Source organism: Bidens hawaiensis, unplaced genomic scaffold, assembly GCF_021521415.1.
Source record: "Bidens hawaiensis isolate Kalapana, Puna unplaced genomic scaffold, B.hawaiensis_p1.1 tig00054955_1, whole genome shotgun sequence".
NCBI lineage: Eukaryota > Viridiplantae > Streptophyta > Magnoliopsida > Asterales > Asteraceae > Bidens > Bidens hawaiensis.
Genome location: NW_027506311.1, coordinates 57,846 through 74,622, shown reverse-complemented (window position 1 = coordinate 74,622; position 16,777 = coordinate 57,846). Strand labels below are relative to the sequence as shown.

Genomic DNA, 16,777 nt, shown 5'->3' with positions numbered 1-16,777 from the left:
ATTTACTATCAAATAACGTTATTTTTTAACAATTTTCTTTTATCACATTCATTGTGTTGACCAATTCACTTTTTCTTTATCGTGTATTGAAATTTTCACTTTATCGAATCTGGACATCATATTAATTTTTTTATCGAATATGGATAAGTATTTTAAGAATAAATACTTACATGGCTTACCATATTTATATTTTTATATGAGATCAACACGAGTTATATAGTTTATCATCACAATAGGTTAAACGGGAAACAAAATTTTGACTATGAAAAAAAATGTGAAACGGAGAAATATATTAAAAACTGACTCAAGGCTACTATAATACTTGTACCCTTCTTTTTGTTTGAAAAATTGTGATAATTAACTTGAGAACACATTTAATTACATTTTCTAAGGGAGGGAAACTTCGGAAGTGTGTTCACGAGGGTTGAGATGGCACCCTGGTACTACAAAACATTGCTCCACCACACGGGTGACATGGTATCACCTAACGTAGTGTTCAGTTAAGGTGAGCGTTATTTGGATGAGATAGAGAAGCTGCATGATTTCAACTATAAAAGTTAACACAACTCAATAAAGCGTAATAAAATTGTGGGAGAAGAGAGGTTAGAGTCATTTTAATTGTTCAAAGATGGTTTAGGTGGTTTAAAACCAATTGATATATGTTGCCTTATCTACCGATTTAAATAATAAAAATAATAATCTATTTAATTACTTGAATTAGCCATTGCAACTTTAATGGGTGAAAGATGGTTTAGATGTGAAATAGAAGGTCAAAGTTCAATTTAGCTGCTAAAAATTTGAATCAATTAATGTCTTTTTCTGATAATTGAAATAACTTCATCATTTAAAATTTTGTCAACTTATACAAAATCAAAACTAATAAAATAATAATTTATTTTGTATGTAATTAGTTATTCTACAAAAGGTCATAAAAATATAAGTGTGAGAAACAACTTAATCCATTGATATTAGATTTGAAGAAAATTGCATAAACGAAATAGCCTACATTTGTTGGGTTTCTCTCCAAATACAAGGCAATTGTCAATTCCTCCATAATTTTAAAACGTCAATAGCATTTAAAAAAAATCTTCACTGTAATAACGAACCTTTTTTTTTCTTTTTAATATGAGTATGGCTTTGTTATATAACATTAAAAACAAAAAGGTTATGTTTTTTGGTGGGTTTTCTTAGTTGTCATATCTTTTGTTCGTCATTGTGTCTTTATGTTTGCCATTTTGTCTTTTGTTTATCATTGTGTCTTTCTACTTATCATTGTGTTATAGGTGGTGTTTGTTTTCTCAAAAAAGCTCCGCGGGAGCCCTTTTATCTACATCATGCAGACTACTAGTCGACACGAGCTTCTACACAGGCTCTTTTTGGTCAGATTTGGCTCAGCCTCTTTTTTACCTCTTCTAACATCTTTCTAGCATCACAAACCATCATTCTCCTTCACAGATCTAGCATTTCACGCATTAAGATCATTTCTCGCATGAACTTAACACTACTTTAGATTTGGAGAGAATGGCATAAATGAAATAACCTACATTTGTTGATTTTCTCTCCAAATACATGGTAAATGTCAATTCCCCCAAAATTTTAAAATGCCAGTAACTTTTTCATACGACATTTAAAAAAAATCTTCAATGTAATAACAAACGTTTTTTTCTTTTTAATATGAGTATGACTTTATTATACAAAATTAAAAATAAAAAGTTACGTTTTTTAGTTGGCTTTCGTAGTCGTCATTGTGTCTTTATGCTTGTCATTTTGTCTTTTGTTTATCATTGTGTCTTTCTACTTATCATTTTGTTTTAGGTGGTGCTTATTTTATGAGAAAAGCTCTACGGGAGCCTTTCTGTCTGCACCGTGCAGACTACTTGCTGACACGAACTTCTGCACATGCTCTTTTTGGTGCAGATCTGGCTCATCCTCTTTTTACCTCTTCTAACCCCTTTCTAACATCATAAACCATCATTCTCCTTCACAGATTTAGCATTTCATGCACTAAGATCATTTCTCGCATGAACTTAACACTACTTTAGATTTGAAAAAAATGACATAAATGAAATAGCCTACATTTGTTGGCTTTCTCTTCAAATACAATGCAAATGTCAATTCCTCATAATTTTAAAATGTCAACAACTTTTTCACATATGACATTTAAAAAATCTTCACTGTAATAACAAACGTTTTTTTTCTTTTTAATATGAGTATGAATTTGTTATATGAAATTAAAAATAAAAAAAGTTACGTTTTTTGGTGGGTTTTCTTAGCTGTCGTGTCTTTTTAGTCGTCATTGTGTCTTTATGCTTGCCATTTTGTCTTTTGTTTATCATTGTGTCTTTATACTTATCATTGTGTTTTAGGTGGTGTTTATTTTCTGAAAAAATCTCTACGAGAGCTCTTCTGTCTGCACCGTGTAGACCACTCGCTGACACGAGCTTCTTCACAGGCTCTTCTTAGTGGAGAACTGGCTCTGCCTCTTTTTACCTCTTCTAACCCCTTTTTAACATCATAACTTCTAACCCCTTTTTAACATCATAAACCATCATTCTCCTTCACAGATCTAGCATTTCACGCACTAAGATCATTTCTTGTATGAACTTAACACTACTTTATAATATAATAAACCTTTAAAATTCTAATTTACCATTTAATTAAAGAACTTTTAAACTTTGTACAACTAAAATCATTTGATTTTACACTTTTTATAGAGAAAGTTATGCTTTAAATTGTAGGGTGATACAATAACAATACCCACATTTTATGGAGCGATGTTCACGGTATATGTGATTTAACAAGTTTTATTAAAAAAATTGAACGACAAAATGTTTACAACAATAGATATAAAACACTCCATTGGTCGGGTTTGAACATAAGACCTCTCATCCAAGAGACATGTGCCTCTATCAAGTAAGCTAGCCTCACATTAACTTCTAATAAAAATCAGGGTTGAACGGCAAACTACCGTTATTCAAAACAATATCAACTCGGTTTTGATGATTTAAGGATTAGGATTGGAGGTTTTGAATTAACTTTTTGTATCTTTTCGCAAAAGCCTAATTTTGTGTTACTTTTAAAAATGACATGGTTCATGGATTTAATAAACAAAAATGATATGATTTATGAATGTAATCTATAAAATACCTTACATTCGTATAAATTATGATATGGGTTATGAATGTAACACAGATATAAAATATCATATGGTTTAAAATAAAAAAAAATGTTAAATGACAGGTTCTTAAAATAAAAAAAAATGTTATATAGCCCGTTCAACATCGTCGTTCCAAGTTTTAAACTGTAACTAATAACCAAAAAAACGTGTCGTTACGAAATAGTCATGAGCACTGATGAGTGACTCGTAGGGAAGCCGTTAGGCGAGTTAAAAGATATAAATGTATTTGCTTAACCAACTCAATTTCATTGAATTAGTTGACTACGGTTACACGTATAATTGCAGGTAGCAGGAGATAGAGGATGAAATCACGAGAATGTGGGCGAATACGGCGAAGAAAACGTAGTTGAAACAAGAAAGATAAGAAGAGAACAAGAAAATGAGCAAAAGCTCCACCGTGGCCCACGGTCAACACCGTGGACCACGGTCAACCCAGCACCAATCAGACAGTATTCACCGTACCGTGGTAATTCTGTGCACCGTAGCTAGACCGTGGCTCACGGTCTGGACCGTGGACCACGGTCCGAGTCGTAACTGAAGATTTTATTCCTCTTTTTAGACGGTTTTGGGGTGTCTTTTGAGATATCTTTCAACGGGGACGACCCTAGGGCGATTTGTGATGAAGAAAACAATATTTTGGTGTTTTCAATCATTGGTTTGATGCTTTTGATTCATACAAACAATACAATTCATGTGATGATGATTCACCACACCATGAGTGGCTAACTCCATTGGTGATCATCTTGGATGTAAGGTTTAATTGATACACTATGTTATGCTTTGATTTCTAGAATAATGACTTTGCAATGTTTGTTTAGTTGTTATGGTGTTTGATTAATTGTTTGTAAATTGTTGCTTGTGTTTGATCATAATCTAAACCATACGTTCTTGGTGCCATTAGCAATCGTGATATCATGGGAGGAATTAGGGCTCATTATTAGTTAATTGGTCATCAGGTAACAGCCTTGCATTATATTAATCCAAGTACTTAGTTCCCGTTTATCACAAACAAGTAATCAAACATGAACTATGTCTATGTGGTTCTTTCTAGTAAGCATGAAAATTAGTGTTGATTTAATCCTGAAATCTATGATGATCGCTTTCGCTTAATCAGTTTACAAACCATAATAGTTGTTTTGCAAGTGTTTTATTTCATTTTAGTTAATCTCAAAATCAAACAATCAAATCTGAATTTACTTTTTATGCAATTTTAGTTTAATTTTATTTCTGATAAAGCTATTGGTAAATACGCATTCCACAAACTCTCTGTGTTCGACACCCACTTACTTCTATCTATTTAGTTGTAATTGGTTTATTTTTGAGTGAGTCTTCGACTTCAAGCCAAATTTTGGCGCCGTTGCCAGGGAGTAGTGCGCAACGTGTGTTAACTTTTGTAGTTTTTGTTTATTTGTTATTGTTAGTTTCACGCGGGTTTTGTTAGTGTGCAGGTACTTACAGGTATATGCATATGCGAGGCTCTCGGTCTTCATCACCGTTAGCTTTTGATCCGGAAATCGAATGAACCTTCCGTCATAATCGAGTTCTTCAGCGGGAGAATAAGATTATTGGGTCTCCGAGCACACAAAGTCGAACAACTGATACAACAACCATGGCGTCGGGTCAATCTTTACCACCATGCCACCACCCATAAATCTAGAGGACCCTCCATCCACTGAGCCTAAACCCATTACCACTACAAGTCCCATGAGTGAGCCCACCTCAACCGTGTTTAGCTTTTAATCACCATATATCCTTCCACCCTTAAGCAATTTTATTCCTATTCAAGGACAATCATCAAACTCACCACAACAATCACCTTTCCAATCTCAACAAAGTCCACTTTATAATCAACCATATAAATTGCTTCAAAACCCACCCATAACACATATCTCACCAGGTCTTAGGTCGGGCCCACATCTATTTGGAGGGCCACGTTATGGTGATACAAATGAAGTATACGAAGAGTATGAAGAGGGATATTCAAGTGTGGTCGATAAGAATCAATTGAGGCTTCAAGGTCAATTCGAGTATGCACCCGAATAACAACCGGAACAAACTTTGCAACAATGGGGTGGACTGTAACATTTCAGGTTTTATCGTATTTGTTTATCACTGTTTGAACGTTAATCGGATCCTAAATCTTTAATAATAATGTGCATTTATGAGTAATCTAGTTCTTAATGTTCAAGTTAAGTCCTTCATGTTTTAATTAGTATTTATTTCTTGATTATAACTTAACAAGTCCTTAAAGTGATCAAAATCCAAACTAGGAGGACCATATATGTCAATTAATGAAATCTGCCCCCTTGGACTCCGGAGCGCCGACACGGTGAGGTAGCTGGGTCAGTCAGTTCGTTTATTTTGTTTCCTAAACTCGTTTAAGGCATGAAATCGTGTATTTTCGGCATGAATCGCAAGACTTAAGGGCCAAGACAACTTAATATAACTGAATTACATGTTATACCTCGTTTCTTATTCACCAAGATCAGATCTTTATGAAATATTCAGTGATTCTTTTATTAATTACGTGATTTCTTGCTTAAACGGGCCAAAAAGCCCTTAATTAGTTCGTTTAGGCTTTTCTTATATAAACTAACTTCATTCATCTGCCAAAAAACTTTACCTAAACCCTAAAAAACATCCCTCAGCCGTCACTCTCTCTGCCATCTCGTTTTCTCTTCGGTTTTTGGTGTTTCGTTGAAGAACCGTTCATTTAACGGTTGACTTTGCATGCTTAACGACCTTTAACTCGTTATATCTCATCATTCGTGCATATTCCAGTTAAGTTGTAAACTGAGTTTTCGTTCATAAACATTCCCTAGTCAATAACCCTCAATAAATTTCTGAGATTGACGGTTATTGACTGGTCAATTGCTTTAAAACCCGATAAAGGGTAAAATAGTCAACATCTTTGACTTCTCGTTTTATCATACTTCTGGTCGGATTCAATGTTCGGTCCAGAAGACTTTTCTTCTCGTAATTAAATTTTAAGGGTTCTGACCAAAACCCGACTCTTGAATCGAAGTTCGGATTCTGGTCAGACTCGACTCCTTTAACTACTAAAATCGACATAACTCGAGTTATACTTATCCGTTTGGATTGATTCCAGCGGCAATAGTTTCGTTTTTACTTATAATTTCACATCGTTAAGTTTCAGGTTCTGTTGATTATCTTCGTTCGGCTGGTTAATCGGAAGACTCGTTGTTTATTTCTTAATATCATATTAACTCGCTTATTTTAAGGTGAGTTTTGTCATTCCCCCGTTTTCACATATTTTCAAAAGTTTTGGGGGCGTATACGTACTTAAAGTATTTATATTATACATATCTTAATCATTAGCAAACGTTGTATTGTGTGTGAATTGCTAGACTTAAATTGCTAATTGATTACTTGTTTAATTTGCGCATTCGGAGAGGTCCACCATGTTCTCATTATACTATGATCATACGACCGTTTAGTTGTAACCGGCGCCCGATTCGCTTGGCAATGGTTCACTTGACACTTATTTGCTCATTGGTTTGGTTTATTTACCGCTTTACTTACGTTTTGCTATTTTTCATATTATATATTATTGCAAAGCTTAATGACTTGCTCACCCAACATATTTGTTGACAAAACTATTGTATTTTCTACGTATATGCAGGTTATCGCATGAACTAAGGGATTGAAGTATTGGATTGCTAGTCGAGACTCTAGGAAATCATAAAGACAATATAATTAAATTTTATTTTCGATTATTTCTTTATTTGACATGGATTATTTGCTATGGTTGATTTGCTGTTTTTGGATATCTTTGTTTTATTTGAAATAAAATGAATTATTAGATATTGCCATAATTATTGCATGATAGTTACCTCGAGCTATGAGCAATCATGCTCACGCCCCGGCATTTCCGCCTTAGGTTGGGGTGTGACAGATTGGTATCAGAGCCGAAGGTTTAAGATAGGTGGTTAGAAATTGTCCTAGTCATATGTTAGGAACCCCATACGTGCCTATCTGAACTGTTTAATTTCTCCCTAATTGTTTGTAGTTTATTTAGGTAATTATCGAGTGAATCTTTTATCTTTGGTAGAAATTTCTATATCTTTTTATTTTTAATTATATATTATAGATCTTTTATTCTTAGTAACTATTTGCTATATCTTCTATTTTACGAAATAATCTTTTATTTTAGTAAGTATTGCACACACCAAATCTGAGGCCTTGCCTTACTTTCAAAGATATTTTCCAAATATTTAAAAAATTTTAAAAATCCTTAGAAATCTTTTAGAACTTTAGTAAATTGCTTTTCTATTTTTGGGAAATTCCTTAAGAATTCCCAAGATTTGTTTTTGCTCCCTCGCCTTAGGGAAAGGGGGTATGAGATGTTCGGTAGTAACTGTAAGGGGTACGATAACTGTGAGTCGGGCCTTGGCAAAACGGTTTCGAGAACCCAAGGTAAGACGCTATTCATTACCTGGAGGATAACCTGACCACAGTATTCGAGCCCCTAGGCCAAAGCTGAACAATATGACATACCACCGGACCTTAAGTGAATCAAACGTGACTGATCAACGGTCGCATTCCTTTAATAAAAACCGAATTCACGGTGGTTCGTGACTAAATTCAGAAACTTTCCAAAATTGTGTTTTAAATTATTTTTAAATGCTAGTTGGGTGAAAAATCCATGACAATCCATGGGCACTCCAACTATTCATTTCACAACCCGTTTTAATTCGATATTTGGTTGGGGATATCACCGTGGTGGTACACGAGATACTCCAACTACTTATTTTTCTCATTCATTTATGCGATATTTAGTGGGGTCAGTTAAAATGTCATGTAACGCTCATGGGCCGACCCACTCCATTGATTTGATAATTCGTTAATTAGTTGGGTAAGTTAAAATGTCATGTAACGCTCATGGGCCGACCAACTCAAATTGTTTGTTAATCGTTATTTAATCGGGCCAATTAAAAGGCCATGGAACGCTCATGGGAAGCCCAATTCTCAATATTTAAGTCTCGTTATGTAATTGGGGTCATTTAAACTACCATGGAATGCTCATGGGAGGCCCAATTCCCGAAGCTTAATTTTATGATTTAGTTGGGCTATTCAAATTGCCATGGAAAGCTCATGGGAGGCCAACTCACTTGATTTAATTCGTTATTTATTTTGAGTTTTGGGCTGCCATGGGAAGCCATGGAAAGCCCAACCCGATAACATTTTACACTTTAAACTTGAAATAAACAATTTAATTAATTAACTATCTCAAAGTTAACCACATTAATTTATATCGTGACTTGGCCTCAAGTCATGACAATCACTAGCACATATTAGTCATGTTTACCCATTGCCTTTCATTGACTCGTTTACACAACTTACCCAATTCTTATCATATTTCTCGTTTGGTCCCCGCAGAATGTCTTCTCAACTTCGTCGCCGTAGCAACCGCGGTCCATCGGCTGTTCATGATCGTTGTTTGCCCGAGGTGGTGGCTTAACTACAAAACATCAACTCGAATGGATCTGCTACTTCGGCTGCACCCACCCACAACTACCACTACAAGAATTTCACGAGTGCCAAACCTCCTCTTTACCCTGGCGAGAGAATGCTACTAAACTCCTCCGCTGGTTTGAGAGGATGGAAAACATCTTCATCCATAGTGAGTGTCCGGACGACAAACGGACTTGTTTTGCCACAAGTGTTTTCGAGGAACGTGCCCTTACTTGGTGGACCACATTCAAGGACCTCCAAGGTGTTGATGAAGCATTAGCCATGCCTTGGGAGGAGCTTAAGGAAGCTATGAAGAGAGAGTTTTGTCCCGAGCATGAACTATAAAGACTTGAGACGGAGTTTTGGGAGTTAAAGCAAATTGGTGGCGATAACTCTACCTACTCGAGCTGATTCAAGGAACTAAGTCGGGTGGTACCTCATCTCGTAACCCCGTTGTCCCGCGGTATCCGCAAGTATATCCGTGGACTACCTACTATTTTCCATGACGCGGTTGTCAGTCGAGACCCTCTCACGATTGAGGAAGCCATAACCCTTGCTGCTTCCTTGACTGATGATCACGTTCAAGATGGTATGCTGTCCCGAAAAGACTCCAAGCCTGCTGCTGAAAAGTGTAAAGCCGAATCCTCTACTGATGCCAAAGCCGATCCTAAGCCTGCCTAAAACAACAACTCCAACCATTATCACAAGAACAACAACAATGGCCAAAAGCGCAAGACTCATCACCAAAACTATGCTGTGAGCCAACCCAACAACCAAGCCCCTAACCAAAATGCATCCAACAAGAAGCCGTATAATGGACCGCACCCTTTGTGCTCAATTTGTAACCGTCATCATCCCGCATCAACCACTTGCCACCTTTGCACCTCGTGCAACCGTTATGGGCATCTTGCTAATTCTTGTCGTGTACCTCCAAATGCACGAGCCGCTCCTCAATAACCCGCACCGTCTGCTCCCCGAGCTGCTAATAACCCTCAAGCTCAAGCCGGTGTTCCAAATACCCGTGCTTGCTACCATTGTGGAGATCCTAGCCATCTCCGCAATATGTGCTCATTGATAGCCCGTGCCAATCAAGCCTATATGATTCCTCCACCGTATTATGTTCACCAAGCCCAAGTTGTTCTCGCACCGTACTACACTAGCCAAGCCTACTAAGTCCAAACTTACCAACCCCTGATCCATCAAATCTTTGCACCTCATACCTATGCTCCTTAAGTTCCGCAACCTATGGCTCCGCCGACTGCTACTGCTCAAGTACCTGCTATTCAAGCCCCTCCGACTAATCAAGTTGCACCAACTCCTCAAGGTTCGAATGGTCGTGCCTTCATGATGAATGTGAATCAAGCCCAAAGCTCAAGTGTCGTGGTGAATGGTACGTTCTCTATTAACAACCATTCTGCTTCCGTGTTATTCGATACTGGTGCCGATAAGAGCTTTATTTCGTTAGATTTTGCATACATTATTGATAAGCCTCGGGATAGGTTGTCTAAGCCTTTTACCGTAGAAGTAGCTAATGGGAATTCAATTACTATTGATTCAATTATACCTAATTGTGTCATAGTTCTTAATAAGGTCAAGTTTCGTATAGATCTTATTCCAATGCAAATGGATAGTTTTGATGTCATAGTTGGGATGGATTGGTTGACTTTGAACCACGTCGAGGTCGTTTGTTTTGATAAGTTCCTCTGTATACCTCTTCAAGATAGCCGTATTCTTAAAGTATTCGGTAGTGCGCCTGCTTCTAAGCTTAATCTCATGTCGTGCTTTCAAGCTCAACGTTACTTGCGTAAGAAGTATGTCGCCTTTTTGGCCCTCGTGGTAGAGAAAGATAAGGAGAAGAAGAAGATTCAAGATATTTCTATAGTGCGCGATTTTCCCGACGTCTTTCCCGATGACGTTGTTGGACTTCCTCCTATTCGCCAAGTCGAGTTTTGCATTGATCTCGTACCTGGAGCTAATCCCGTTGCTAAAGCACCTTATCGTCTTGCACCGTCAGAATTGCAAGAGCTTTCGAGCCAATTGCAAGAACTCTCCGATAAGGGTTTTATCCTCCCGAGTTCTTCTCCTTGGGGCGCACCTGTTTTATTTGTGAAGAAGAAGGATGGATCATTTCGCATATGCATCGACTACAATGAACTCAACAAGCTCACCGACAAGACCCGTTACCCGCTCCCTCGTATCGATGATCTTTTCGATCAACTTCAAGGAGCCGCTTGCTTCTCGAAGATCGATCTCCGTTCGGGTTATCATCAACTTCGCGTTAATGAAGATGACATACCCAAGACTGCTTTCCGTACTCGATATGGGCATTAAGAATTTTTTGTTATGCCTTTTGGGCTAACTAACGCACCCGCGATTTTCATGGGTCTCATGAATCGTGTGTTTAAACCCTAGTTGGACAAATTCGTAATTGTTTTCATCGATGACATTTTGATCTACTCGAAATCCGAAAACGATCACAAAGAGCATCTACATGCAGTCCTTAACCTCCTACGGAAGGAACAATTGTATGCCAAGTTTTCGAAGTGTGAGTTTTGGCTTAATGAAGTTCAAGTTTTGGGCCACATCGTTAACGACAAAGGTATCCATGTTGATCCCGCAAAGATTGAAGCCGTCAAGAATTGGAAGACACCGACGTCTCCCACCGGAGTTCGTTCTTTTCTTGGTTTGGCGGGATATTACAATTCGTAACTACTCGAAGATTGCATTGCCCCTCACCGCTCTTACACATAAGGGTAAACCTTATGAGTGGGGGTCAAAGCAAGAGGAAGCGTTTCAAACTTTGAAGGACTTGCTTTGCAATGCTCCTATTCTTGCTCTCCCCGAAGGTAGTGAAGATTTCATTGTATTTTGTGATGCTTCTAATCAAGGTCTCGGTTGTGTTCTCATGCAACGAGACAAGGTTATCGCGTATGCTTCGAGACAACTCAAGGTTCACGAAAAGAATTACACGACACACGATCTCGAGCTTGGTGCCGTCGTATTCGCCTTGAAGATTTGGAGACATTATCTCTATGGAACCAAATGCGTAGTATTTATCGATCATAAGAGTCTCCAACACATTTTTGATCAAAAGGAACTCAACATGAGGCAACGTCGTTGGGCCGAGTTGCTTAGCGACTATGATTGCGAGATTCGCTACCATCTCGGTAAAGCGAATGTCGTGGCCGACGCTCTTAGCCGTAAGAAACAAGTCAAATCCGTGTTGCTTACTTGTGTTCTCATTCAAAATGATCTCGAAGAGCGTGTTCTTAACGCGCAACACGAATCCGTCACCGAAGGCAATATGTATGACGAGATGTCGTGTGGTGCGGAATTATAATTGGAAACCAAACCCAATGGTTTGCTCTGTTTCCTTAATCGCATATGGATTCCCGATCGTGATGACCTTCGCACATTCATAATGGACGGAGCTTATAAGTCACGGTATTCCGTTCATCCCGGTGCTGATAAAATGTACGCCGATCATCGTTCCGTCTTTTGGTGGCCTGGAATGAAGAAAGACATTGCTCTCTATGTTTTGAAATGTCTCACTTGCTCTAAAGTCAAAGCCGAGCATCATCGACCTTATGGTCTACTCGAGCAACCTCCCATTCCCGAATGGAAGTGGGAAGATATTGCTATGGATTTCATTACTAAACTTCCTTCTATCCGAAAGCAACATGATAGTATTTGGGTAATCATCGATCGTTTGACGAATTCTGCACATTTCATTCCCATCAAGGAAATGTATTCGGTTGATCGAATGGCGCATATTTATGTTGAAAGGATTGTTTGTCACCATGGAACTCCATTAACCATTATCTCTGATAGAGATGGTCGTTTCACTTCTTGTTTTTGGAAATCTCTCCAATCCGCTTTGTGAACTCGTTTGGATCTTAGTACTGCTTATCATCCGCAACCTGATGGTCAATCTGAGCGTACGATTCAAACCCTTGAAGATATGCTTCGCTCGCGTGTCCTCGATTTTGGTGGCAATTGGGATATTCATCTACCGCTTATTGAGTTTTCGTATAACAATAGCTTTTACTCTGGTATTGGTATGGCACCTTTCGAAGCTCTTTATGGCCGCAAATTCCACTCTCCTATTTGTTGGAATGAAGTTGGAGAATCTCAAATTACTGGTCCGGAGTTAGTTCAAGAAACGACTGATCGTATTGCTGAAATCCGCCAAAATTTACTCGTTGCTCGTAGTCGTCAAAAGAGTTATGCGAATAAGCGTAGGAAACCTCTTGAGTTTAACGTTGGTGATCGTGTTCTACTCAAAGTATCTCCATGGAAAGGTGTTGTGAGATTTGGAAAGAAAGGGAAGTTATCTTCTCGTTTCGTTGGTCCTTCTGAAATCATTGAGCGTATTGGTCCTGTTGCTTATAGACTTGATCTTCCATCTGAACTCTTAAATATTCATCCGGTATTTCACGTTTCGAATTTGAAGAAGTGTCTTGCCGAGGGTAATTTTCAAATACCTGACGATGAAGTTTGTATTGAAGAGACCATGCATTTCCTTGAAAGACCCGTTGAGATCATGGATCATAAAGATAAAGTTACTAAGCGTAGTCGTATACCGTTAGTCAAGGTGCGTTGGTAATCGAAGCAAGGAGCTGAGTTTACTTGGGAACGTGAAGATCAAATGAAGGAGAAATATCCTCATCTATTCACTACAGCTATTCTCTAATTTCGGGACGAAATTCCCAAAAGTAAGGGATACTGTAACATTCCGGGTTTTTATCGTATTTGTTTATCACTGTTTGAACGTTATTCGAATCCAAAATCTTAAATAAGAATTTGCATTTATGAGTCATCTAGTTCTTAATGTTCAAGTTAAGTCCTTCATGTTTTAATTAGTATTTATTTCTTGATTATAACTTAACAAGTCCCTAAAGTGATCAAAATCCAAACTAGGAGGACCATATATGTCAGTTAATGAAATCTGCCCCCTTGGACTCCGGAGCGCCGCGCGGCGGCCCTAGGCCCGCCGTCGCGCGAAGCGGTGAGATAGTTGGGTCAGTCAGTTCGTTTATGTTGTTTCCTAAACTCGTTTAAGGCATGAAATCGTGTATTTTCGGCATGAATCGCAAGACTTAAGGGCCAAGACAACTTAATATAACTGAATTACATGTTATATCTCGTTCCTTATTCACCAAGATCAGTTCTTTATGAAATATTTAGTGATTCTTTTATTAATTACGTGATTTCTTGCTTAAACGGGCCAAAAAGACCTTAATTAGTTCGTTTAGGCTTTTCTTATATAAACTAACTTCATTCATCTGCCACAAAACTTTACCTAAACCCTAAAAAACATCCCTCAGCCGTCACTCTCTCTGCCATCTCGTTTTCTCTTCGGTTTTTGGTGTTTCGTTGAAGAACCCTTCATTTAACGGTTGACTTTGCATGCTTAACGACCTTTGACTCGTTATATCTCATCATTCGTGCATAATCCGGGTAAGTTGTAAACTGAGTTTTCGTTCATAAACATTCCCTAGTCGATAAACCTCAATCAATTTCTGAGATTGACGGTTATTGACTGGTCAATTGCTGTAAAACCCGATAAAGGGTAAAACAGTCAACATCTTTGACTTCTCATTTTCTCATACTTCTGGTCGGATTCAATGTTCGGTCCAGAAAACTTTTCATCTCGTAATTAAATTTTAAGGGTTCTGACCATAATCCGACTCCTGACTCAAAGTTCGGATTCTAGTCTGACTCGACTCGTTTAACTATTAAAATCGACATAACTCGAGTTATACTTATCCGCTTGGATTGATTCCAGCGGCAATAGTTTTGCTTTTACTTATACTTTCACACCGTTAAGTTTTAGGTTCTGTTGATTATCTTTGTTCGGCGCGTTAATCGGAAGACTCGTTGTTTATTTCTTAATATCATATTAACTCGCTTATTTTAAGGTGAGTTTTGTCATTCCCCTGTTTTCACATATTTTCAAACGTTTTGGGGGTGTATACGTACTTAAAGTATTTACATTATACATATCTTAATCATTAGCAAACGTTGTATTGTGTATGAATTGCTAGACTTAAATTGCTAATTGATTACTTGTTTAATTTGCGCATTCGGAGAGGTCCACCATGTTCTCATTATAGTATGATCATACGACCGTTTAGTTGTAAACGGCGCCCGATTCGCTTGGCAATGGTTCACTTGACACTTATTTGCTCATTGGTTTGGTTTATTTACCGCTTTTCTTACGTTTTGCTACTTTTCATATTATATATTATTGCAAAGCTTAATGACTTGCTCACTCAACATATTTGTTGACAAAACTATTGTATTTTCTACGTATATGCAGGTTATCGCATGAACTAAGGGATTAAAGTATTGGATTGCTAGTCGAGACTCTAGGAAATCATAAAGACAATGTAATTAAATTTTATTTTGGATTATTTCTTTATTTGACGTGGATTATTTGTTATGGTTGATTTGCTATTTTTGGATATCTTTGTTTTATTTGAAATAAAATGAATTTTTAGATATTGCCATAATTATTGCATGATAGTTACCTCGAGCTATGAACAATCATGCTCGTGCCCCGGCATTTCCGCCTTAGGTTGGGGTGTGACATGGACCACATGTCAATCAAGAACAACTGCAAAAACCACAACCATTGCAACAAGTTCCTCAACAACCTTAACAAACAATACCTCAACCACAATTTCAACAATATGCACAACCAAGACCTATGTATAGGCAAATGGGCCAACCAAGAGTACCATTGGGGGTACCAAAAAGGCATGCAAGAGAGATGGTTAGGGGAATTGAAGCTCATTTTAGATCGGTCATCACTAATAGCCCATCTCCGGTGGTTGTTCCTCATAATCAACAAGGAAGAACGTTTGAGGTTAGAACCAATGCGCTCCAAAGTTTACCAAAGTATAAGGGTCTAGCAACAGAAGAACTTTATTTTCATTTGGTGTAACATCCAACTTTTGTTAAATAATACATAATAGAAAGTTTGTTATTAAATGTGTGTCGTTAAGTTAGTCGTGTGTTAAGTATTTTGATAATATTTGGAGTAGGAATTGGGAATGGGTAGTGGGACCCATGAAACCCCCCTCTATATATACCCAACTACTTCTTCCTTTCTTTTCTTTTCTCATCCAAACATACAAGCACACACACACTCAAGAAACACACACATACTCTCTCTCTCTAGCACTCAGATTTAAAATCCAAGCCAAAGAAGGGTGGAATCTCGTGTTTAACATCGTCAAGCAACAAGAATCACGTCCAGATCTACGTATTGTCCAGATCTGAACTAGAACCCGAAACAAAAGGTGGGTTACGGTTTAAATGGTTAATTTTATGGTTAGAATCGTCATGCAAACAGATATAATGATAGATCGAGTTGTAAAATGTAAGAAAAATATAAACTTGGTAAGTAATAACCTCTTGGGTGCACTTTAAGGTGAAAAGGCGGCGTTGGACTACGAGAGATATGGGTTCAGGATTAGGTGCATGGGGTCAGAATGTGTCGGGAGATGGCTTTAAAATGGTAAAAACGAAGAAAAGGAAAATTTTCGCACAGCCATGCGAAGCGAAAAAGGTTATTTCAGAACCATGCGAAGCGAAACAGTTCCATGCGAAGCGAAACAGTTTCATGCGAAGCGAAAAAGTAATGCGAAGCGAAATCTTCCATGCGAAATTTTATAAAGTTCATTTTCGGAATTTTCTGATGCATTTTCTGCGAAATTCCTCCCAGCTCAACCCCAGCCAGGGGCGCTGCCCCTTGGACCCTGCCAGGGGCTGCCGCCCCTAGACCCTGCTACCAGGGGCGCTGCCCCCGGACCCCCGTTAGTTGAGGGTTTCATAAATTTAGATGTAGGAATTAATGGTAATAGATAATTGACACGCGTAATGTATTGTTCAGTTTTCCGTGCTCAACTAAAGATGAGAATTACCATTAACGGCGAGAGAAATCGACTCCAGGTGAGTTCTAGCCCCATTTCTCTTTGAAATGTTTTCGGGGCTGTGTGCATACTCCTATGTGATAGTTAATACATTTACTTAATTGATAAGTGTATGATACGTGTATGACTATGTATTGGATGTTATTACCATATAATGATAGTATGAATGAGCATGGATATATAT

General features: G+C 37.9%; 1 protein-coding gene across 1 annotated transcript; it reads left to right on the top strand.

Moving 5' to 3' along the window:
* Positions 1-9,898: 9,898 nt before the first annotated feature.
* LOC143617466 (uncharacterized) lies at positions 9,899-14,992 on the top strand. Its single transcript, XM_077090014.1, has 2 exons — positions 9,899-10,712; positions 14,976-14,992. The coding sequence occupies exons 1-2, from the start codon at positions 9,899-9,901 to the stop codon at positions 14,990-14,992; spliced, it is 831 nt and encodes a 276-aa protein (XP_076946129.1).
* The last annotated feature ends 1,785 nt before the right edge of the window (positions 14,993-16,777 follow it).